The sequence below is a fragment of the Empidonax traillii genome, unplaced genomic scaffold, assembly GCF_003031625.1.
Source record: "Empidonax traillii isolate 1590-97213 ecotype Southwest subspecies unplaced genomic scaffold, ASM303162v1 scaffold832:size729604, whole genome shotgun sequence".
Classification (NCBI taxonomy): Eukaryota; Metazoa; Chordata; class Aves; order Passeriformes; family Tyrannidae; genus Empidonax; species Empidonax traillii.
In genome coordinates this window covers 380,992-406,838 of record NW_020956025.1, presented here as the reverse complement: position 1 = coordinate 406,838, position 25,847 = coordinate 380,992, and the positions used below count along the sequence as shown (strand labels likewise).

Here is a 25,847-nt window from a genome sequence, read left to right as displayed (position 1 = left end):
TGGGCTTTCACGGCAGCTGACAGCTTTGTTTAGCTGTTCCTGCCGTTTGTGTCTCATGGAATCGCGCTCAGGGACTCTCTCCCAACATTTCACAGCCAGGTAAATGCCATGTCCCATCTCCAGGTCAGCTGCATTTACCTGTCCAAGTCTTTCAAGTGCTTCAGAATAGACACATCTTGAACACATCCCTAACTCGTGGCAACTCCTACTCAACAACTCAACCGTGGCAGGGAAGGCTGAGTTCAGTTCTTCATGAAAACAACTCTCCTATAGGGGGAAATTAAGCCACATTTACGTTGGATTTTCCATCACTTTTCCATCACCACGGAGATGGGACTTTGCTGGGCACAGCTATGGGAGTCTGAGCGGCTGTTTTAGGATTCCCTCCCTTCCCTGGCTCTGTGCTGGGAATGGGAAGCTCCTGCCCTCCTGATTTTCCCTTCTGGAAATCACTCTGGATTTCCCACTCTGGATCACTCTGTGCACAGAGCAGTGTTACATCTGCAGGCTCTGAGTTCCTGTTCCCACTGTTCTAACGCTCTGGGAGATAAAAATGCCAGACAACCTAAACACAGGCAGTATTTCATTCCAAAAGGACACCCTGTTTCACATCTCTTTGAGAGCTTTTATCCATTTCTGCCATATAATCCTGCACTCACCTGTTTTTTTTCCAAAGATTAGGGATTAAAAGAAGTATCCTTTAACCCCATTTTTATCAACTACCTAAAAATTCAATTGCATATTTCACACAATCTTTTATTATTACCCTTTCACTTTCTAGAGGACACCTTTAATTTCCATAGAGCTCACTAAGAAAGACTCTGAATGTCTTTTTTTTGAGTTCTTTTGGTTTTGCAGTGCAAAGGAAGGCTGGCTGCTTACGTTTTTCTAAACCAAAAAAAAATAATAAATAATCCCTGTACTCCTTGGACAAATTACCTCTGCTCCTAACCAGGCTGGAGCTTTGGAGACTAATCTGTCTTGGAGCTGTTCATGGGTTTTTATTTATGTCATTAGAAATAAGCAATTCCCTGCAATGTGTTTGTGCTCTGCAGGCTGGATCCGTGATGAAAGTCCTTGGACCGGCAGCAAACAGCTCGTAAATCTCTGAATTCAGCACCTGAAATGCTGACTTCAGGTTTGGAGCTGAAATTCCAAAGTGGGGAAAAGTTTCCCTATTAAATTTTTTGGGGGGATAACTCATTGGTAATGTTTTAGAAAAGGCATTTGTCATGTGGGGTCAAGTAAATGTAACAAGTAGGGGCAAAGGGGACATCAGTGGAGGTGGTTTTTAAAGGTGATTGTAGGTAAGGTGAGTTGTGTTCTGTTGGGGTTGTCCCATCCCTGGAAGTGTCCAAGGCCAGGTTGGATGGGGCTTGGAGCAACCTGGGCTGGTGGAAGGTGTCCCTGCCCATGGAAAGGGGTGGGACTGAATGAGCTTTAAGGTCTCTTTGAACCCAAACCACTCCATAATCTGTGAAACTAAAAGAAACAAGAAAATGTGATTTCTCCACCTCTTGAGGAGCGCACCACGATTCTTTCCTGACTGTTTGTTTTGCTTCTGGATTGAATTACACTGGAACAGATGCCACAGGATCTGTGGGATGGGCAGGGGGAGCAGCACAAGGTTAATTAGATCGGGGCTCTGGGGCGCTGGGAGGTTGTTTTGGAGCCAAAGGCAGGGCAGGCTGTGGGGACAGAAAAGCTGCTGGGGATCGATTGATCGACCCATGGATCTGCTGGGAGGGGGCTGGATCAACAATGAGGTCAGTGGAGCTCCGTGGGGTGAAGGAGAGGGTGGGATGTGGGTGGAGGCAGAGCATCTCCACCACCAACCTGCCTGAGAGCCCCTCACCTGCCTGACGCTGCAAGAACCGTTTTCAAACATTACACTTAACTAATCACTAATAACAATTAAACCCAACATTCAATTATTTAGACACTTCAGAAAGAGTGGAGACACCCAATGCCCCTTTTTCCCTTTATTTTAAACAGCTGCAGCAGATCCCAGCAGTGCACACCCCCACACCTGCCAGCTACTTCTGCCACCCTTTTTTAAGTTAATGACTTTTATTCCTTAACCCAGCCGCAAAAAAAAACGCAAATTAGCAACGTTACAAACCTGAGCCTGTCAAGCAATTTCTACCCCTGGATCCTTCCTCCCTTCACAAAAAAATTCAACCCACTTAGAGCACAGTCAGCAGAGCTCTGGCGATTCGCCCTGGAATTTACCTGATTGAGGCCATTTAGGAGCAATTTTAGGGAGCCTGGTGGCTCTTTCACACCTCTTACCTACAAATACCCTTCGGGTTTTTGGAAGGGGTCAACTCTTAACACCTCTGTCAGCGTCAGAGGCAGCAGGATGGAGTTTATAACCGCTCATAAAGTTCCTTGAAAATCAAAATATATCATTTCACAACTGTTACTGGGTTCGCTCTTTTCAAGAAACCATTAAAAACGAACAATGTTTTTGCACATGATCATTTTCAAATACTGTTTCTGTTCCCTCCTTTCAATTCCTACATGAAAGCTGCCACATATTTCAGCTGCAATTGCTTACAAGCAAACGAAATTCCTTTATGATTTATTTGGTCATTCTGGGACTGGTTTGATAGGCACCATCATCTAATTCCAGATAAACGATGGAGGGCAGTGCCCCTGTGAGACACTAACAATGAGTCTGTACTCCAGAGAATATTTTGGGTTTAATGGCCATACTTTGACTTCCAAAACATCTGAAATCTATTTCAGTGAGTGTCTAACAAGAAGAAACGGGTAACAGTTCCCTAAGTGGCACCATCCCTGAATCTGCCTGAATATGAGCCTGAATCATCTTTAAAAAAAATGAATAATTCTTAAATTAGCCAAGAAAAAAATAGAATAGTTCTGTGCAAAGAGCAGGCACCTATGGAAGGGCAGATATAAATGATACCATTTTGGATTTTGATCTTCAATTACATAACTGCAGAGTTTTATCTAACAACTTCCCTCTCTCCATGTGACCTGAATCTGTCCCGTTATTATGTACATCTGCTTTAAATTATTCTGGATACACTTGAGCTGTATTTGGAAAACGTCCTTGACCATTCCTGCCTATCCCCCTAATCTCAGAATTAATGGAAGATTTTTTTATTAGTCTTGTTTACATCGAGAAGAGAACTAGTTTTTGAAAAATGTAACCACTGAGGGATGAAGGCTGCCCACCCCATCACTGTAAATGCCTATTTTTGTGCTGCTACACCTCCAATCCTGGGGTTGGTTTGGGCCCCTCAGGATAAGAAGCACAAGGAGGGGCTGGAGGATGTGCAGGGAAGGGAAAGGAGCTGGGAAGGGGCTGGAGCAGCTGGACTTGGATGACCTTAAAGGTCTTTTCCAACCTTAACAATCCTACGATTCAAATACTAATAGTTCTGTGAGAGCAATGGGAAAACAGCCTGACCAACTTCAATCCCACCACAGACAAGTGACACAGTAAATATATTCCCCTGGATACTGAGCCCAGAGCCCTCTCTTTTTCCAAAAGAAATTCTCCTCATCCCAGCACCTCAATCCTGCTCCCTCCCCACCTCCTTTCCTGATGATGTCCTTAAATATTCCTTCAGCCCTTTAATATTCCTTCAAGTGGATTGTCAGAGAAAGATGGTTATTTTTAATCCCAAACCCTTCTGAGCCAGAGCAGGCAGTGACTGGAACTTCACTGCTCTCACAAGGATCTAATTCCATGCATTTCATGTTCTGGAGATAAAACCACCTCTGCATGTACATGGGGATGTTTTCCTGAGGTTCAGCTCCCATTTAAGGACCAAAAAAAAAAGGGAATGGGGGAAATAAGAGGGTATTCAGAGCACTGATCACAGAACAATATGATATATAGGAAAAAACCCACCATAATTATAATAAATATGAGCCTGGGCAAGTGGAACATCTCCTGAAAGCAGAATTACACTTCGATCTGAGCTCTTTAACAAACTAAGGACATGAGGATGGAGGCACCAAGTCCCCCATCGATGGAAAGCCCAGACAAAATTATTTCTTCCTTTATAGTTTTGGCATTTTAGCTCTAAAACTTCCCCTGACCATAAACACAGGTCCGTGCCCCCAGCTCTAAACACTCACCACTGATTGATTAAAGGCCTTGGCTTCTAAATAAAGTTGTTTGGGTATTTATTTTTAGGGCTTTCAACTGACCTTTTATTCCAGACAGGTTTGAGGCTGGTGTCTTACGCTCTTAGTGATGCAGAGGGGAGTTTTGGCATCAAAAAAGAACAAATACTCCCTTAAATATTATTTGTTTGCTAAAATATCTTTTTTTATTTTGTTATATTAGGCATGTTGCATCATATACACCTAAATAACTTCTTAAATTTCAGTAACTGGTTTTCAAAATCTCTCGCATTCCCTCCTCCCCCTCCCGTTTCTCACATCATAAAACTGATAGAAATCTCACAGGAATTTTGCAGAACCTGTTCCCTCATGGTCAGGCCAACCCTGCCCCAACTAACAGGGGCAAAAAAATACATATATTTATTTTCATGTATTATGTATAAAACATAATATTTCCATCAATGTGTAAGATCAATTCAGATTTCCATCTGCAAAGCCCACACACTCCTTTCCATCCTCAGCAGCTACAACAGGGGCAGAGGCAGCTCAGATCCCTTTTTTGCCCCCACAAGGCAGCAAACAGCCCCAGTTTCGGCACTTTGAGAAGAAAAATTTGCAGAAGGGCGTTCTGACGAGCAACTTTCCTTTCTCCCAAGATGGCTTTGCCAGGTCAAAACCCAGGGAGTGTATCATGAGCCAAATCTTTATTGGTTATGACTTTCCTGTCCCCTTTGACCACTGTTAACTGGGAGGTCGTGGGGTTGCAGCTGAGCAAGAGACAATGACAGCACAAAGGCCTTGTCATTACCTGATCTGATCTATCAGCACATCCCCAGAGCACATTAATTAAAAGCAAATCAGACTAAACTGTGACCTGTTGCATTTGCAACGCTGACAGTAATCTCAAAAACCCCACTACAACACTGTGGATCTAAACGAGATTTCCAAAGTGCTGCTTGGGTATAAAAACTGCTACAGAGATGGAGTAATTGCTGTTACCAGCTTTTAGAACATCAAGCCAGGCTGGAACAACCTGGGCTAGTGCCAAGTGTCCTTGCCCATGGCAGGGGGTGGGACTGGATGAGCTGCAAAGTCCCTTCCAACCCAAATCATTGCGTGATTCTCTGATTCTTTTCCGTGCTGTTTTCAAACAGAACCAATGTGTAGGGCTGTTCCAACATCTCTTCAATGACTGGAGAAGGGAAGACTACTGTCCATATGGATGAGATCCATTTAAAATTTACGGTTTCTCCAAAGCATGAACTACGTCAATGAAAATCTTATCCCACTCAAACAAACCCCAGCTCGCAGTATAGTGAAGTTACACAGAGTAGGATCTGCAACTTCACCCATAAAATCTGCTACAGTCTCAGATCAAAGACAGTTTTGGAGCCTGCAGTAAGTTCCTGACCACTGGAGGAATTGCACCAGGCTGGTACAACCAGTGCTTCCCCAGCAAGGCTCTGCTTCCAGACTGGCACCCGGCCAAAGTGTTCCGATGCAAAGGAATTGTTTCCAAGCGACTTGGAGGCAAATAATTAGTGACATAAAGCATCAAAAATTCTGCTTAACGAAGCAGAAAATCTACTGTGGTCCAGGAGGTTACGAGCAAATTGATCTCCTTTCTTCGGGGTCCCCGAGAACTGAGCACAGGGGAGGGGGCAAACCCGATTTCACAAGGGCAACAACAGCCAGGCTGGAGAGAGGATAAAGAAGTTCTTGTTCTGGAGGCCTGGGGAGGGTGAGGAAGTCAAGGCAACTGGCAGGAGAGCACCAGTCACGGTGTGGCTTTCAGAGAGCTGCATATTTGCACTCTGGAGCAGCTCTCCATGGCATCGCTCAAGCTCAAGGACTCTCGCTGGCTCGGCTCGTGTCGGCACTGGGACATGGAAAACAGGCCTAGGAAAGGATGGAGCACTTCCCTACCAATGCAACCAGCCCTCCTTCTACTGTTAGAGCTGGTAAAAGCAATATGGAAGGGTTTGCCTCCATGAAATGCTGAAACAAAATGACAGCAGCCCCAAAACATCGTGGGGAAAGAAGTGGAGTTATTGAGTGCTTCCCTCTGGAGTATTTGGGAATAAATACCTGAGCCAGGGGGAGAAAAGGAGGATTAGATACTCCCATTAGTCACTAATCAGCACAACCATGACCATGAACTCCAGCAACCATCATCTCCTCCCTTTCTGCCTCCCTTAGCATCCCAGGATTTCCACTTAGGGCAGGCATAAACACGAGGCAAAGTCCAACTTCCAATTAAACTCTGCCCAAAGAGCTCCTGAAGACCTCTAAAGAGCTAAAAAGGAAGATGAGGTTTGTGAAGACACTGGGAGCATTTTAAGCAAGAGCCCAAAGGCTACTGGGACAGGGCTGTCACCATCAGGTCAGGTTGTCACCGTCCAGCCTGGCAGATGCTGAGTGGGAACAGCACCCCCACAAGATGAACAGGGCTGAAACGAATCCCCAAATCCAGTTTGGCAGGCAGTATCCTCCCCAAATTGGAGGTACTGAAGGCTCTTTTCTCCAAAAGAAGGGAAAACAAAGAGGCAATGATTTAGTTTTGGCCAGGATTGGTAATTAGAAAATGCAAGCGCAGACCAGAGCTCCTGTGACACTTCAGGAAGACACTGAGAAACACCAGAGCCTTCAGCACCGAGTGGGCAGCACTGCTGGGAGTTCAAAGGGCACATTTTACCATTCTGCCAGCAATAAACTGAGATCCTGAAGGTGGAAAAACAGCTGAAAAATTCACTTGGATGATAGTGGCAGCAGATGCCTTTGATTACCGAGTGTAATAAATTGTCCGAAAGAAATTAAGCAGAAGGCAAGCAGGAGAGATTTGTTACCTGAGACCTACAGGGGGGAGAAAAAAAAAAATCCATTGCAACTTTTCAATGTGATTTCTGGGTCTGAGACAGGAGACTCTGGACCTGTGCAGAATCTGTCAGGTTTGAGATAAATCAATGTCCTGTGATCTCAGCCAGAGCTGAAACCGCTGCAGAGTGAAATTCCAGGTAAGTTATCCGTCATTAGAAGGTTCCAGTGACTCTGGTGGAAGGCACAGTGATGTTCCATTATTAGCCATGTCTTTGTTTCCTCCCTAATAGGTAACTTTGTTTTACAGGTGGATGTATTTGGCCAACAAAGGAGATGAAGATGGAGCCCTTTGTAGAAGAGGTGATTTGAGGCATTTGAGCAAGCAGAGACTACTGGGACAGTGCTGGGGATCTGCACTGGGCTCAGAGTCCAGGACCTGCCATCATCCCATGCACCTCATCCACTGCAACTTGTTGGATTTCCTGGGATCCATCTGGATGGGCAGCCAGAGGTGGAGGCTGCAGGAACTTCTGCTGCTGAAGCACCTGATGTGCAACTCACCCTCCAGGCTGACATCTCTGGCAGCAGCCACAACACTTGGAAGTTCTTCACACTGATGGAATTTGGATCCTTTATGAGCCCTTTGCCCCCCTTTTTCCCTTTTTATTTTTGCCCCCAGAGAGATGAACCCAAACCTTGGGTGGTAAGGGAAGCTGGCAGTTCCCAGATCACATCAGGAAGCTTCAAGAACACCACGATATCTCCAGTTCCTTAACAGCTAGAACACATGGCAATGATCTATGGGTTTCATACCATTTTCATTTCTTCTCTTGAGCATCTCCCCTTTGACAAGAAGACTCAATAAACCCTAAATTCTGAACCCAGCCACTATTCTTTCAAACTCAGTAATACCTGATGGCAAGCGGTCTGTGGCCAATCCCAAACGGATTCACACTTGGAATTTGACCAATGCCTTCAGCATTCCTCTCTCAGAACCAGAATTTCAGACCAGGGTGGGGCTCGTTTTGTTGAGCCAGGAGCTGATTCTGAAGCTGTTTCCACCCCTTGATACGGCAGAAGGAACCAGCACCGTCCTCCCAAGAGCAGCGCGAGGGAAGTCAATCGCTACCATGGCAACCGATGTGCCAAATTACTGCTCTTCTGCAATCAGGGCCGATCACAACGATTTCCCATTCCCTTCAGGTCAGTGGGCTTGGCAATGCTGGGACAACCACAAGATTCAACAGCAAAACCCTCTGTCAGACCACGGTTGGTTTGACTATTCCCTCTCCTTCCCCCCAGTCCATCGCTGTCCAGTGTCACTGAGGTTGGACCAGGATCCTGCTAGCTGAAATTTTGAGGGCATTTTTGCCTCTCTGCCTGTATTTTTTCACCATGAAGCATCAGAGTACAATGCCTGGTTCCTGCATTCCCTCTGAAAGAGCTTTTTCCACCACCTGAGGGGGGTTTTGTTGCGTTCAGGGGGGGCGCGTGGATCGTGTAAGACGAGAAATACACATTTTACGTGATGAAAAGAAAGCAGCAGCAGCAGCAAGCACAGGGCAAGCTCCACGATTCTTCAACCAAAGGAAGAGAAAAAGGAGTGATGAGATGAACACAAATGCTGCTGAGATGGTAGATCACCCCTCCCTGTCGGTGGTGGCGGCACCGCCGTGATTCCTAACTCAATCAGGGCTGGAAACAGATGCCCGGTAGCCTAATGTGGAACAAGCAAACAGCCCCTGACCAGACCACTCAACATTTGTGTCCCAAAATTTCCCAAAGAAGGAGTTAATCAAATTAAAAGATAATGTCATAACATACTTAGCCTTTGGAACACAGCGACAAGGCAATAAATCACACAAAACGCAACTGCAAACATTAATCTGAGGGGAAAAGGCCGTTACCTTGAAAGCACCATCCATCTCTGACCATTTCCAAGAGCTTTCCTGAGCACTTAGAAGTCAAAACATGTTTTAGCTACCATGAGTAACAAAAAGCAGCTCCAAGAAAGATGCCTCCTTTAAGTGACTGAGTCACAGAGTTGTTTGGGTAGAAGGGACTTAAAAGTTCATCCAGTGCTACCCCCTGCCACGGGCAGGGACACCTTCCACCAGCCCAGGTTGCTCCAAGCCCCGTCCAACCTGGCCTTGGGCACTTCCAGGGATCCAGGGGCAGCCACAGCTTCTCTGGGCAACCTGTGCCAGGGCCTGCCCACCCTCCTAGGGTAGAAACAAGGAACTAATTCCTTCTCCTCCACTGACATTCCAAGGCAGAAAGTGCTGGACTGAACCCTGAACAACCACTGCAATCAAAAGAACATTTACAGAAATATAATTCTGGTACAAATGGGTTTCTCAAAGCCACGAAACAGCTTTTTTTTTGTCATCGTGAGAGATGCAACAACTATAAAATGTGGGCCAATTTCTGCTTCCACCTCGACAGATTTAATTAATTTTTAGCCACCTACACTCTCTTTCCTCCAAACAACAAATGTAATTTTAAAAAAAAAAAAATTATACCAAGCTTTAAAACTTTACCACGTCCTTGCTATTAAAACTTCCCTCAAAAGACACTCAGCACCTTGATGTTCTCTCTTTTTCCTCGAAGTTGGAACGTCGGGAGTGCGTCACCCCACACACACACTGACTCACCCTGGAGATGTCACAACCAATCCTCCCCCCTAAGAGCACGAGAGGCCACTGGTGGCACCGTGGTTGCTCAGGAAACCACCTCCCTGGAATGTGCTGAAATTTGCCTGAAGCCTTAAAATAAACATTTTGGTATTGGGCAAAACTTCGCCTCTCTCGGCATCATCTCCAACTGAAATCGTCACTCCTGGGTGCAGAGCAGATAATGTTCTCTTTTCTTTGCTAGTTAGGGGGTTTTAAAACTGCCTTTAAGCATATAATTAATTATATTTCTTGTCAGGGATCGTGTTACAAACCACTCCACCTCCACTGCCAGGCAGACCTCCAGCCTAATCTTCTTCCTTCTTTCAACTCACGCCATCATTCCAGGAGATGCTCAGGGTTTAGCTCTGTGTGCTAATCCTCCACAGGACACACATGTTTTAGAAGGGGTTAGAGTAAGTCTAACACTGAAGAAAATGAGCTGTATTTCCTTGGAAAACGGACTGCAGGCAGTGCCTGAAGCTTTGCCATGATCCAAGGTAGGACTCAGCCCCTCTTCCTCCACCAGGAGCTGGACCCTACACCCAGACTCAAAGTCCTTTGGTCCCTACAAGTTTTCCACATCGTTGTTCTTTCTTTTCTTCTTCACACAAGGATCCCCCCCACCCCCAAGCCACCTGCTTCCCTCCAAGGTCTCATCTCCTGAGCTCCTTCAATCCAACCTTCCAGCCCAGCAAAACCTCCAGCCACCTCCACAGCAGGATCCATAGATCCAGGCAGATTCCTTCCAGGAACAGCTTCAGAAACCCTTCCCAAACCTATTCCTCCCTATTCCAAGTAGACTTGGGGACATGGCTTAGTGGTGGCCTTAGCAGAGTTGGGTTTATGGCTGAACTTGATGATTTTAAAGGTCTTTTCCAACCTAAATGGTTCCCTGACTCCCCTGTGACAACCCCCCCGCTGTCACTTTTCCCCCTTCCTCAACGACGCTTCATGTTCCTTTAATGACACTTCAAGGCAGTACAAAACTCCCCTTTTCCTCTCAGATCACTCCACTGTCAGCAAGAGGAAATCAGACAGCAAAAAAAAAAAAAAAAAAGAAATAGAAATTAAAGAAATTGCAGATCCCACTGCCAGAGCCCATCCCTGGGCTTGGCAGGAGTCCTGCCCTTCCAAGCTGGGGCAGAGGGAGACGCACGTGCAAGGCTTTGGAATTGATGCTTTTCAAGCCAAACTTACAATTTAATTATAATTCTCTGTGGATGCAATCCTAATAAGTTTATAATTATTAACAATTATAAACATGAGAGCAGAAGCCATTCAGTTAGGAAGAAAGGGCTGCACCAGCACAATTTTAATTGTAATTCATGGTGATTGCAAAGGGAGCAGCACTTTTCAAGGCAACTGTGGCCTCAAAGGAGGCACTGCCAAGCACGGGGACTGTCTTTTTATTTCCTAAGACAACTCCTCTTTCAGACCCAATACATTAAAGAAAGCCCACATTCCAAATTTGGACACCATTCAATTAATCCCTCCAATTTTGGGTGCTCCTCAAGTCCACCAGCCACAGGAATTACCACCCTGCTTCCACACAGCCGCTTATCAGCATGACCTGGGCTACCGTAGCTGCAGATTTCAGAGGCAGGTGTCCCACATTTCCACACCATTTCCACACACCCAACACCCCTTCAGCCCATCCAAAGCCTGTCGTGACCGTGGGTCCCCCTGGCTCGGAACGGGGAGGGAAAATTCACCGCAAAAACCCACCCAAACACTTCGCTGCTGCTTTCCAGCCCTCCCCCCAGGTTGCCACTTCCAAGTTAGGAAGAAGCTGGGAACTGATCCTGAGATTCCAGGCCCTCACTCACACATCTGCTGGGTCTGCCCGGGCTCGGGGTGGGGAGATTTCAGCAGCGCCCGCCCGAGCCAGCGGGTGGGAACGGGGTTAAGCCAGGAAGGGACATGACCCACTTCTATTTATGTTTCAACCAGAGGCCTCGAGCAAGATGAATACTTTCAGAGCAACTACTACAGGATGCATAAATCAAACAGTGTTTCTTTAAAAAAATTAAATAATAGTAAAAAAAAAAAAAAAATAACAACACCACTCCCACCACCCCCAATATTCCCGGCTGCAGGTCCTGAGGTTTTGCTTTTTTAGCTGAGATTTAATGATATTTCTGAAATGCAGGGTTTATTGAAGCCCCTTCTGCAGAGCAGCATTAAAAATTAAATTTAAAGCAGCGAGTTTACTGGCTCTTTTTTTTATCCTCCCTAAATTATTCCGAGGGGAGAGCGGCCACACGCAGAACGGAGAGAAACGAACGTGAAAGGGGCAACAATTCGGAATTAACGCTTGTTCAGGTTTCCAAGCCAGTGAAAATGGGCTGGGGAAGGTCCAACCGACCATCTAGGCGAAGTGATCTTTAAAAAACCCTTCTGGTTGGGGTTGCCTGCTCTCCCCTGTTCCCGCAGAGCCTTCGCGAGGGGCTTACCGGGGCAGAAAGCATCAACGTCCAACTTCTGGGCTGCGGAGAGGGTTGGGGAGCCAAGCTCAGACTCTGGGATTCGAGGGCTCTCCACAAACTTTGCCTTCCTCAAAGGGGCTAAAGGAGAAGGAGGGGGGAGAGAGAAAGAGAGGTCATGAGTAAGGGAAATAGCAAGCAACAGATGGAAGCACTTAACTAAACGACACTGTCAGACTCATATCAGGTTACTCTTTTTTTTTTTCTTTTTTTTTTTTTTTTTTTTTTTTGCCAGGAAAAAAAATAAAAAATTATCTGCATTCTTCACAAAGGAGATGGCTCTTGGTTAAACTTTCAAACTGCACAGGCTGACTTGAAAGTGTGTGAGCACCGAGGCACATTCCTGATACTCTAAAACACTTCCTTTTCTCTCCTACTTTATTAATTTTTTTTTTTTATAGGAAGCAAATGAGCCTGGATTCAGCAGCTGCAGAAAAGCAAAGATCACAGAGAGAGGTACACAGAGCCCCATCAGGGTTCAGGATATTTAACTCTAAATATCTGAACTGAACACACAAATGCTGTGTTCAGTAATTGTTTCCTTTCACGTGTAATTGCGATTTCAAAACGTTCTCAGTGTTGGAACAAACAGGTTTGGTGTTCAGCACAAAAGAGCAGAGCAACGCTAATGCTGCCCAAGCCAAAAAACAAGCACTCCACTTTTATCCCTTGCAAATCTAGAGGAGATCAAGAGACTTAATAAAGACCAAGGAAAAGGTAAAAAAAAAAAGTGTCTGTAACAAAGCAGTATTGACCACTAGTAACAGAAAAATGGGATTTTCCACATGTTTTAACAGCCTGGACTCTAAAAGACATGAAATTCTGCACAACATTTGTTTGGGATAAAAGTAACTAAAATAAAAGTGGTTTAGTAAAAGTCTTTAAACACGCTCCTGCCAGACCAGAGAAACAGAACCAGAGAATAAGTTCTATGCAGAGATTATTATATTGCATTTCCAAGTGAAACTCTCGTGCCCATTACAGTGAAAGGCTAATGTGAGAAGCCACTCAGCAGCAGTTTTGGGGGGTCAGCAGCTTCTGCCCCTCCATTTACATAAATTACACTTACAGTTCTCTGTCCCACAAATTAAATTTGGGCTCTGAAACCAAAGATGGGGAGGGGGGGGTTGTTCTTGTGCATCTCCTGCAATAAAAGCTCAACGGGGCAGGGAATGACCTCAGAGGCAGCAATAAATCTGTGCCAGATCCCGATGCAAGGAAAACATTTGAATATCAAGATCACTGCCATAGCCCAAAAACTGTTTAGAATAATAACCCTGCAGAGGCCAATCCTGCAATATTTCGTTTGTAACTGCAATTTTAATGAATATGGTTATTTCAAATGTTTTGCCACGGCCCCCCAGTAACAGTCATTTTTTATAACATATATTAGGAATAGCCCATCTTTTCTTTATTTGTCATTTCTGGCTGTTCCCAGGACCACACATCTCCCCCCTGCAAACGTGGCTGGGCTCTGAAACACCAAACCAGCAGAGTTTTCACAGTCCAGCAGATGTCAATGGCTGTGATGGGACTGTCACCAGAAGGCTCTGCTCTACAGTTTATTGCAAAACTAGAGGAAGATGAATTTTAATAAACATTTAATAAAACAAAGAGAAGGGGGTGGTGCCACCACACCACTTGCTATGTGGACACACAAGTCCAGAAAGGGCAGGACCTGCACCTTTGGGGATATCCAGCACTGAACGGGTTGGTTCCCCCCTGTAAGGGATCGATCAGCGTGGGTTTTATTTCTGCATCTCCTCTGGATCTCCTTTTACCCCTCATCGAGGGGCCCATCCCATTAATTCCTGCCTTCTCCACAGAACTGACTGATGACAGCAGAACAGATCAGCTCATGGACTCACTGTGCTGCAACTTCAGGCAAAACCATCTTTTTATTGTGTTTCAGAGAATGGGTTGAGTTGGAAGGACCTCAAAGACCACCCAATTCCACCACCCACACCTTCCACTACACCAGGATGCTCCAAGCCCCGTCCAAGTTGCACCTATTTTATATTTTCATTCCCTAAAAAGCATGGCTTTAGCCTTAAAAAACGTGTTTCCACCAGCCAAGACACACCTTGTAAACATGACTCACACACAACAGTTCACCTGAAAAAGGCTCAAGTCAATTCAATCCTCCCTGCCCAGCTGCAGGTTGGGAAAAGCCACAAGAGCAAAAGACTCTGTTATTTCAAATATCCTGAACCTGCAAAAGGCAAAAAACTCCTCCTAAGTCACATGTGACCTGTTTACAGGAAAGGAGGATTTTGACATACAAGAATTAAGCCCCCCCCTGACTCATGTCCAAAGGAAGATTATCCTGCCAGATTCAGATTTGGGCATTACTGGGATAAAAAAAACAAACTGAAATGTTGTGAACTCAGAAATCTGGTTTGACACCCTTCAGCCACATGCTAATTGATCTCTTCATAAAATAAAGTGACTTTTTAGGCCCAAAAAACCCAAGGTTTGCCTTGGTCCTGAACTCCCTCCTCTGGCACAAACTTAACAAAAGCATGAAAGAACCATTTGAAGTGCTCTGTCCCTGCTCTGTCCCTTCAGCCTCTCATTCCTGAAAGATCTCCTGGATGGAAAAAACCAACTCCAGGCCTTAAACAGCATCAAAATAACCCCATCCTGTTACACAACTGCAGGTTTTCGAGCAGAGAACATCATGTCTTCCAAAAAAACACCGGGGAAAAAGGGCATGAGCAATAACAACCAGCTATAAAAATGGAAGGGATTAAGTGAAGGTGGCAGTCTTTAGCAACACTGCCTTTCCAGAACTGCAAAATGAGCATTTAACTCAGAAAAAAAAGTCCTGATTACATGGAGAAGTCCCAGCCTTGTCCCTGAGGTCCCACCACCGACAGCCCAGGAGCTGATGGGCACAGCCCCAGGCTCTGTGCCCAACCCTGTGCCCAAGGGCTGGATGACAATCACCAGGCTGGCATCAGATGGGAAGTGACTTGTAGCACCAGCGCAGGAACTTCGATTTCACAGGCTGAGAAGTTTGTCTCAAACCATTTACCGCACATTTTCGGGGCGAGTTCCGCAGTTCTTAGCGAGATTAATCCCCATCAGCGGCGGAGCCAGCAGAGCAAAACTGAAAATCCTTCTGTCAGTGCAAATAAAATTCTCATTTCACTTTGCCAGCGACTCTTCCCGTGCAAGGAAAGCGATGCTAATTCCAGGGCAGGAATTAAGCACATAATGCAAAACAATTAGAGAGGGGCCAGCAGTCAGAAAGTTTAATTAGCTGCTCGTTTATGGCACTCTCTGCAGCAGGTTTTGTGTCTTTCAGAGGGGACAAGGATTCCTCCCTGGTGAGGCCCTGGCACAGGTTGCTCAGAGAAGCTGTGGCTGCCCCTGGATCCCTGGAAGTGTCCAAGGCCAGGTTGGATGAGGCTTGGAGCAACCTGGGCTGGTGGAAGGTGTCCCTGCCCATGGCAGGGGGTGGCACTGGATCATCTTTAGGTCCCTTTCCAACCCAAACCATCCTGGGATTCTGTAATAAACTAACGCTGGGGAAAGTATTTCAACACAAGCTGCAATAGCAGCAGCCTGGCTGTTAAAGAGCCTCTTTAAAACCAGAGATTATTTGGAAAGTCCTGTTTCCACCTGGCAAACACAAACCACCAGCCCCATTCGTAACATCCCTCAAACCTTCACACCCACACCAGTGGCTGCTGAGGCTCCTTTCCCGAGGCTGGATGAGCAGTTTGGGAGAGCTCTGTGGCCCCTCCAACAGGAAAACACTTCAAATCCAGGGATCTGCTGATGGTTTATCCTTTCCAACATCTGCTTGGAGCACTGGGATCAATTCGGTGATGTCTGTGATCAATGCCAAGCATCTACTGCCACATCAAACCGACCCCTAAATAAAATCAGGATGTGCTTATTCTCTCCAAATAATCATTTTATCTCTAGCAGCACCGAGTTCTCCTTCAGCCCACTGAGATCCCTAATTCTATTGCATTTTCCCTGACACCATTTCATTGTCACATAATTTATAGATGAGTTAGTATTTTAATTAGAAAAAGGCTTTTCTTTAGATGAAAAGGCATTGATAAAAGGAAATTATCACGGATTAGCAAAAGGCGTCGGCTCTGAAATTCAGTTTGAGCTCTGGCAGGAATGTTTCGCCAACAAGGGGTTATTAACACCTTAATGAGCTGATTGAACACAAGGCTTTATTCTGGCAGATCTGAATTCACACCATGGTTTGACTACAATATATACACACCTACACCTTTTTCTGTGCTTACACCCCTAAAGATACACATAAATTTATCTATGGACAAGGAAAATGCTGGAGGAAACAACTCTTTTCCCATGCCATGGATGATGGATTGATCCATCCCAGGGTTCCTGGGAGCCTCTCCATGCACCAGCTCCTTACATGCATCAGGAAAATGGCCATTACTGCCCAAACTGCATTAACACAAACCACTGCAGCTTTTTACTCACAGGCTTTATCCCTACAAAATACAAACAAGGTGTGGCCACAGTGCCTGGATTCTCCTGATTCCCTCCTGCAGCAGGTCCTGGGCAGAGTCTGGCCAAGGAGCTCGGCTCAAAATCAGCTTTTCTGCCCAGCTTTGTCCTCTCTGCACCTCACACAGCTGAATTTCAGCTCTACTTTGAACCTCCTTCTGCCACAAGAGGAAGAACTAATGAAATTTGCTCTCTTTGCGTAAAAATATTAGGTTTATCACCACTAAAGAGGTGAAAAAGTGCCAGGAATGACGGACACGAGGGATCCTCTCTGCATTTCACAGAATGGTTTGGGTGGGAAGGGACCTTAAAGAGTTCCTTCAAGTTCCACCCCCTGCCATGTTGGAGTTGGGGGATTTTATCACACATTCATCCCTTGTGACTGCTGAATATTGTATTTTTAATTATGGTAATTATCAGAGGATGTTGAGGGGTCAGAACGGACCCTAAAGATCACCCAGTCCCACCCACTGCCACGGGAAGGGACATCTCCACTAGAGCAGGTTGGCCTTATCCAACCCGCCTTTGAACGATTCCAGGGGTGGGTCAGCCACAACCTCCACACCCCTCTCGATAACATAAAAGCCAATATTTGAATTAAACCCTCAAAATGCCCCCAAAGTTTTCCAAAAACCCTGCCCGAGCTGTGCCGTGACAGAGCGACGGTTTGAGGAGGGGACGCTTGGAGTTCACAAGAAGAAAAGTGGGTGCTCAGCACATCCTCCTCTCCCATCTTCAGCTCACCCTGGGGCTGTGCCAGGGCCTGACTCACGTGCTGGAGCCGGCCCAGCAGCTCTGCAGAGCCCTCAGTGAAGCCTCCCCTGGAAGCCAAACGCTGAAGTTGCTGCAGAGCTATCGATCCACGGGGACTCCTGGAACAAAGAACCAGCACGGCTGGACCTCACCCAGCACACGGGGGGTGATGGAGCTCTGTCCTGTCTCTGCGCCCAAAGGACTCGTTATTTTGCTGAGCTAAGAGGCAGAAAGGGGAAATGACACACCATGGGATTATTTCTGCTGTGGCACCAACCCCAGAGTGGTTTGGGTTGGGAGGGACATTCAAGCCCATCCATTCCCCACTCTCTGCCATGCCCCTTCCACTAGCCCAGGGTGCTCCAAGCCCCGTCCAACCTGGCCTTGGACACTCTCCTGAAGAAATGACATCCCAGCTGTGTGTACTTCGGGATTCTAAGCCTAAATCAAAAAGAATAATTAAAATTCAAACAGTGCTAAGACCTACAGCAAAGGTTAACATCCTCTTTACATAACCCAGCATTATTTCACAGAATCCGTTGTGTAACAAGTTTTTTTTTCCCCTCTTCTATTCTTTGAGCCCATAAAAAGGTTTTTATTTTGAATTCCAACTTGCCAGCCTCTCTCCTTCTCATCCCACGTTATCGCAGCAGCGAGGGCAGGGCAGCACAGACAAGTGGGGAGAACAATGTGTTGGCTGGAAACATCACACTTGTTCCCAAACTTTCGGAAAACGTGTTTAGTTTGGGAGATAAGGCCCTGAAAATAAAGAGAAAACTGCAGGAAATGATGGTGGAAAGAGGAAGAGAATAAAAAAAGCAGGTAGAGAATCCAGCGAGCTGGTGATGGATAGGAGCAGCAACGGGAAAGGAGGGCTCAAAAAAGCAACTATCTTAATGCAAAAGTTCTTCTTTAAAATGCAGACATCTACAGCATGAAGGTTTTGCCTGTTACTGCTTCTGAAATTTAGTTTTTTCTTTGAAAAAAAATGAGGCATATCCTGCTGCAGAGGAGTGGATTCTGCAGTCCTGTGGGACCACAGACACCTCCTGGAACATTCTTTCCCCCCCTCTGTCTCTCCCCAGGTGAAAAATGCACAGAAAGCACCAGCAAGTGCCAGCAGTGATGTTACAAAAAGGTGTTCAGCGAGCTCAGAACAGAACAACTCTTCTGAAAAAGTGTCTTAAATAAATTATAACTCCTCCTACTGAAATTATTATAAACCCTCCCAAATAAAACCAAATAACTGATCAAAACTGATGTCTGTACGAGCAGACATTTCTAATCAATGCTCCAGGGGGAAGATCCCCTGGTTTTGAAAGGCTTGGATGTGTTTTAAATATATGCAGAATAAAACAATACAGATTTCTGCCTGGAGTGTTCAATAATGGCCAGTACAATAAATTTGTGTATTCAGAGAGAAAACAATTCTGCCTAAAACACAACCTGTCTGCAGTCTGTGCTTCCAGAAGGAATTCAGCTCAATTCCCATTTTGCTTATGACTATGCCATGAATTTTCTGTCATTTAGAGCAAAAGGCAGGTTTTTTAATCCAACTTCTCGCTGCTGGAGACACCAGGGCAGCAAAGTGCCCTCTCCCAGCCAGCCAAAATGGTTTGCTTTGGGTTGCACCAGTGGGAGAGTCCCAGTCAACCTGCTGAGCAGCTGGAATATTCTGGCAAGCCTTTGGGAAGGAAGCTGCTCCCAGAAAGAAGAAACCACCCTCTCTTTCCCTCTAGATAAGGTTTCTTTTTTTCCCCCCAACGTGGGCTGCCAAGAACTCTTTATCCCCGCAGGGGAGAGCTTTGAGGAGAAGGAAGTTGTTTTAATTAACATCCAGACATGGCAGGAGGAGGAGATGGGGCTTTCATCTTCCCATCCAAACCTGTCAAGTGGCTTTTGACTCCTCGGAGCTGAGGCACGGTGTACACTTCCCCATGTCATTGCCCATCCAAAATTCTTCTTTTCAGCATCTTCTGAAGCCTTTTAAAATTGCCTTTTTTAGTAGAAATTCCTCATCTTGTGACTCAAGGTGGAAACCTGAGCATGAGAGGAGGAGGAGGATGAAAGAGGAGAAAGGGAGGCAGCACCACTTGCTCCAGTTCTCTATGTCATCTTGTTATGAAAACAAGCAATCCCCCCCTGATATTTTCCATAAATTTCTGTTGCAGTCGGTTTTCCTTTTCAAGTTTCAGACTTTGTACCGAAGAAAACAAAACAGTGACTGCAGACTTGGGAACTACAGGACAAAAACCACGTCACGAAAATTTTAAGCCTACGTAAGATCTGCTCAAATACCCCCAAAAATGCTCCCACGTGGCAGAAACAGGGTAGAGCTGGAGGGGAAAACGTTCCTCAGCCCCTCACATCCCTTTTCCCAACAGTTTTATTTCATTAAATGTTAAATTTCATACAGATGAGAGGAGAGGGCTACAAAACACGAGCACTGAATTTCGTTAGTCCCATTCAGTCTCCTACTACCCTGAAGTTCTTTTGGTAATTTCAGTGACTGAAACGTTGCAGTGGCACAAAAAAATGAGGAAAACTGTCCTAAAGTACCTGGATCTACCATAAAGGGCATTCAGTCTAAAGAGAACAGCAAAGAGCTTGGCCACTTCAATCAGGTTGCAGGTAACCTGGTAATTCAGGGTTAGAAAGAACCAATTTCACCAATTTCTGAACATAAAGCCCAACTTATCCAAACAGAGCGCTCAGATTTCAACTCTAATGGCAGAAATCAGAACCTAATTGATTATCTACTGAAGCAAAGGCATTTTCCTCTGCTCAAGGAAGTTGATGGTAAGACAGAGCCCAGAGAAAACCGCCTGGTGCCACAGTGACCCCAGCACGGGATTTGGGTGTTTTGAGGCTTCTTAGAACAGTCTGTGCTGAGCCTGTCAGGCTGTAGAAACCTGACTGAACGTTGGCAAAGCTTAACTTAGCCCAAGGCACGAGAAAAAGAGGAAATATATTTAACTTCTGATTCTTCCCCCAGAGCAAGTGCAACACAACCACTTCCAAAACTCAGCTGTGGTTGCCCCTGGATCCCTGGAAGTGTCCAAGGCCGGGTTGGACGGGGCTTGGAGCAACCTGGGCTGGTGGAAGGTGTCCCTGCCCATGGCAGGGGTGGAACTGGATCATCTCTCTAAGGTCCCTTCCAACCCAAGCCATTCCATGACTCAGTGATTAACTCTGCCCTTCAGATCTATCTTCTATTAACATGTCACACACACAGAGAGAGAGCAGGGTCTGGAGTTTCCCAGAGCTCCTTTGGATAACCACCCGCTGTTAAGGAGGTTGTAGACAAGAGGTTACCCAGCAGAGACAGGTAACTCAGCATCCTGGAACACCTCCTGCTCCTCAGGCCTCGTCCCAGTTTGCTTTTATGACCTGTTGCCACCAGAGACAGACCAAACCCCTCTCTGCCACCCCTTTCCCTGCAGCCCCCACTCCCCCTTCTAAGGTGAATAACCTGCCCCTGATTCCAGGCTGCTCTGAATTCCCTGCGATCAGAGCAGGAAAAAAAATCAAAACCTGCACTACAGGCTTAGAAGGGAACCGAAGAAGAACAGCAGAAAGGAGTTCTTCACTCGAGAGAACGCTGCTAAGTGTTTTACAAGCGGCCAAGAACGATCAAAGGCGGGGATCGAGTTATACAGGCAAATTAAACTGGAACAGGAGTGGTGGGGCCAAGGCCAGCAGCAAGCCCGGGCTGCACAGAAACAAAATCTCATTCATTCTCCCCCCACCATAGCCTTAAGATCATACCAAGATACCATAACCATGAAAGAGAGGAGGGTAAACTGTAAAATATCCGACTACTCCCAGCCCAAGTAAGTTGGAGCACGTGAGAGGCTGGATCCTGTTCACCCCACAAGCCTGTTTATGACCAGGATTACACAGCTCCAAGCCAATAGAAATTCATTGCTTGATAACAGCATTTAAAATAAAGGCAAGGGATGTGACTGGAGAAGGTAATTTCATTTCTGTGCTAAAACTAATTTAGGTGGGTTAGCTGGTACCAGCAGAGCTGTAATTACACTGACACAGATGCAAAACTGTTCCATTCATATGAAACTGGATTTAGGATCCGTGTTTCTTTGCTGGTAGGAGCCTCACAGAATATTCTGCCCTTAAAATGCAGCTGCTTATCTGGCAAGGCACAAGCCTGAATTAGCTGCACTTGCTTGTGAACACTTGAAGACCTGCATTATGCTCCATTTAAAAGGTGGGTTTTACCTCAGGAAATCGCTAATTCAGCCGCCTTTAGTTTTCAGTAATTGATTTGCTTTTCAAATTCTTCATTTCCTTGTAAAATTAAAGGAGCTGTTGGAAGTGTCTGTTTGGAGAAGTGATGACTGCTCATCAGCCTTCCCTTCCACGCAGGAGGAGCAGCCAGGACCACGTGGCATGCCTGGAGGACTTCATTAAAACAATCAGCACGAGGGGGTTTAACACCCAAAATCTCTACAAGGAATGTGCATCCCGGGAGTGAGGACATCCCACAGAGGAGCAGGGCTGGTTCTTGAAGTGAATGGGAAAGCAGCACTCTCAGGTTGTCTCTCTTCCCAAGCTGAAGGAGCAACAGCCCTGGAATGCAACGAGGCCCAGGAACATTTATCGACACCAAGCTGGTGCCTTCCCTTCGAAAAACACCTTCTCACTTACACCTACTCACTTCCACGGTTGAGAAGATAAAAAGAGAAGCATAACAGGGATAAAACCTGTATCCTCCCAAGCCTCCCTTCAGCTCTGCTGAGAAAATCCTTGTAGAAATTCCAAGTTTCGACCTCCCGCGACCCGCAAACGGCACCAAACCAAAGGGACCCCAACTCCTTCCACCCCTGGATCTCCACACACACGTGGTGTGGCTGCCTGGTCTCCCAAAATGCAGCTACAGGTGCCTCTGTGTGCCTGAGAAGAATCCAGCTCCATTATGTACTAAAGCAAGGGGCAAGAAATAAAGAGCTAAAAGTCAGCCTGCAATGCAAGAGCGACGCTCAGTCCAACGCCAACATTCAGATTTTTATAATTTATATTTGCATATATCATCTTTAGATTATAAATATTTATATTTTTATACATTACCCAATATATAATTTATATTTTTTATATATATTATAATTTATATAATTCACATTTGACTGTTGTTCCTACGAACAACGCGCTGGATAAGCCTAAGAGCCGCTGGAGACCCCAGGCTTTGCTGCACCTTCTCACCCCAACTCAGTTCTTCTCTGCACTTCCAGCACCCTCAGCTCCCCTTCCCCACTTTATGAAGTTTGCCTATGTTGGATTTGTGGAGAAAAATCACAGAAATGTTGTGAAAGGATGAAACAGCAAACCCAGAGGGCATAAAGACCAGTCCACATCCCTGACCTCCTCGTGAACTATCGTGACACCCCAACACATCCTGTGACCTCAAAGGTACAGGAACAACCTTTGTTTGCTTAAGAGGGGAAATTTAAAGTCACTGGGAGCAAACAATGCCGGGTTTAAAATTAGCAGCTGCTAACCCAGGTTTTACCAGAGCTGCCAAATACGTTTCCTCTGCTGCAAATGTATGGTCTCAGACACCGTAAAACAAAAGGCACTACAGCCCTCAAACAAACCTCACCCGAAGCTCAGCCATAAACATGTGATTATCCTGTAATGAACTATTTACAGTGCAAACCCACCTGCTTCTGAAATCAAACTCTACACAATGCTGTCTGTGCATTAAGTCCTGTTTTGATGCAAACATGAAGGCAGGAATTTAATCCCGTGGCATAAACCAAGCGGGCCGTGCAATGCTCAGGTGGTTCCTGCTCGGCGGGGCTGGGTTAGCTGGGAAGCAGAACAAGGTACTTCTAAACACAACAAGGTATTTAGAGATGCGTAAATGGCTTCTGTCCAAAGATAAAACTCTAACCAGTTTGGTACAAGCTACAGCTCAGCCCATATGTAGGGCAGCAGTGCCTCCTTTCCCAGAAGATGATGGGGAGTTGCTGCTCCTCCATCCCCTTACACAACCTGCCCTCGGATTAACTGGGCAGCAAGAACTTGTCTGTTTTCCAGAGCACCAGCAACAGGTCCAGCACCACATCATTTATTTAACTTGTGCAAAACATTTAAAAAAAAAAAATCAGAAAAGTTTTCAGAAATGTTCTAATCTTTCCGAACATTTCTATTTTCCACTGCCATGGCTCCTACCTGGATAACCAGGCTGGTTTGGGACTCGATTCCAAAAGCATCTTTTCTAACTTGGGTGGGGTGGATAGAGGAAGAAGATAAAAGAAATTATAATGGGGTGTTTAAGAAATCCTGACAAATAATTGTCTATCCAGACCTGAAGCAGCACCTGCTGAGGCATCAGGCTCAGTGCAATCTGCAGTGCTCAGGCACAGAGCTCCAAACAAGCCATGGGAGCCCTTTCAAAATCAGGGTTCAGGCTGTGACAGACAGTCCAGACCTGTGGGTCCTGTCAGACCCGTGACAGTCACAACATGGCACATGTCAGGACCCTCAATATCTGCTTTAATAAATGCAGAGGTACTGAACCAAATAAATACTGGAAGTGAGGATTTTTTGTTTTTTTCCCTTTGGTCAAAGTATCATTTCAAGCCAGTTTGGGTTAATTTGTTTTCTCATTTCGCCGAGCTGAGGGATGTTTCTTCTCTGTTGACAGGAAGAATGCCCATCTCCACCTGCAGCATAAAAACCTCAGGCCATCAGCTGCAGCTCAACAAAGCGGGTGCTTAGAGGGGGATTATTTTGCCCGTTAAAAAAGCTGATGCTGGAATAAGAAAGCAGCTTGTTCGGAAATGTATACGCACAATATGTACTTGGAAATGAACCAAGAACCATATTTTGGTAACAGACAATATGTTATTTCTTAATGAACTGCATGGAGGAGGGATGGATTATACTACTGCACATTTTGAGGTGCAAGAGAGCTGTTGGTGAAGGTTTCTGGCAACACAAGGCACACAGGTAATATCCAAAACACAGCTGGGATGTTCTGGGCCAAAGGCATCCTTGATAGAATTCCAAATAAACTTAAACCAGCAATAAATCATAGAATCCCAGGATGGCTTGGGTTGGAAGGACCTTAAAGACCATCTCATTCCAACACCTCCCACCAGCCCAGGTTGCTCCAAGCCCCGTCCAACCTGGCCTTGGACACTTCCAGGGATCCAGGGGCAGCCACAGCTTCTCTGGCCATCTAACCATGCCCTCTGGCAGTTTGAAGCCATTCACCCTTGTCCTGTCATGGCCTTGTAAAAATTCCCTCTCCATCTCTTTTGTAGCCTCTTTACCCAGGAATGGAATTACACAGCACCAACAGCTACTCAAGGGATGCCACCCTGGAGCAAGGAAAGGGATGCCAAGTGCCAAGGAAAGGTCCAGAGCCAAAGATCCAGCTCAATCCTCAACCTCCTGTCTGGTTTGGGCCCTGGTCAGGGATCTGTGATGAGAATCCACCACGTGGGCTCTGCAATGACCCACCAGAAACCTGCTCATGTGCTGCTGAAATGTTTCACGAGTGGCATCACCCCAAGGCTGGTGACGAGACTGTGAGTCTCTCCGAGCCTGACCAGGGCCTCCTGCAGGATTAGAGCCCACCAGGTGCAGATCCCACCAAAAATCAACTCCTGCCAAGGTAATGGTGAGTTCTGGGCAAGTGACCCAACCCAACAGCCCAGCGTGGCCATGAGGACACAGGGAGAGGTTTCCGAAACAGGCTGCCCTGTTGGGACAGAAGCAGGAGATGGTGGCTTTTCCCCAGAAAGCAAGCAGCCCAGGAGGACACAAGGGCTTACTCCAAACAGAATCCTGTGAAGGCTCTGCTGCTCCCAAGTGCACAGGACACCTCCCAGGGCACGTTCCAGGAGCAGGAGGAGGAAAAGACGTAGCCAAGGGAAGAGCGATGGCCTGATCTGACTCCACAGGAGGCTTCCTACACCACCTCCTCCTGCTACAGAAACCTCTTAGCTACGTCTAAAAATTCAAATTCTCACACACCAGAAGTGTAATCGTGACAGATGCTCCATTTTGTGCAGCCCCAGTGTGAAATAAGGACAATTTCTATCCCCGAGCCTCTGAAGAGCCACAAAGGTTCACGACTGGGGTTTTTTTTGCCTTTTTAACATTATCTGCACCACAGAAACTTTGGGGGTTCTTCCTTTGTTAAAGCATCTCCAGCATGATGTGAAAGGCAGAGCTGTTCTCACCTCTTCCCAGCTCCAGGGTTGTGATGACATGTTTACCACATCCTCTGCAAGGCTGAGCAGTCCAACAGCCTCGATGCAAATAAATACAATCCGTGGGAAGAGCAAATTCGAAAGGTTCTGCAGGGCTGGTGGGCAGGCAGCAACCTCACCAACGCCGAGGGAAAATGTGGGATTTTCTGCATCTCTCCCTTGCAATTCCTACTCTGTCAGTATGGTGTCAAAACAAGACAGAATAGGGTTTGTCTTATAAACAGCACTGGGGCAAATCCAACCTAGAACTGGTCTTTCAAAAGCCAGTA

At 46.1% G+C, this 25,847-nt stretch overlaps 1 protein-coding gene across 6 annotated transcripts in view; it reads right to left on the bottom strand.

Annotated features, from left to right (window-relative positions):
* TANC2 (tetratricopeptide repeat, ankyrin repeat and coiled-coil containing 2) overlaps positions 1 to 25,847 on the bottom strand; it is a 173,931-nt gene that overhangs the window by 88,424 nt on the left and 59,660 nt on the right. For all 6 annotated transcript variants that reach the window (XM_027902017.1, XM_027902018.1, XM_027902020.1 and 3 more), the window contains one exon: positions 12,050 to 12,160. In XM_027902017.1, coding sequence (XP_027757818.1) covers positions 12,050 to 12,160 — 111 coding nt within the window. The remainder of the gene's footprint in view (positions 1 to 12,049; positions 12,161 to 25,847) is intronic.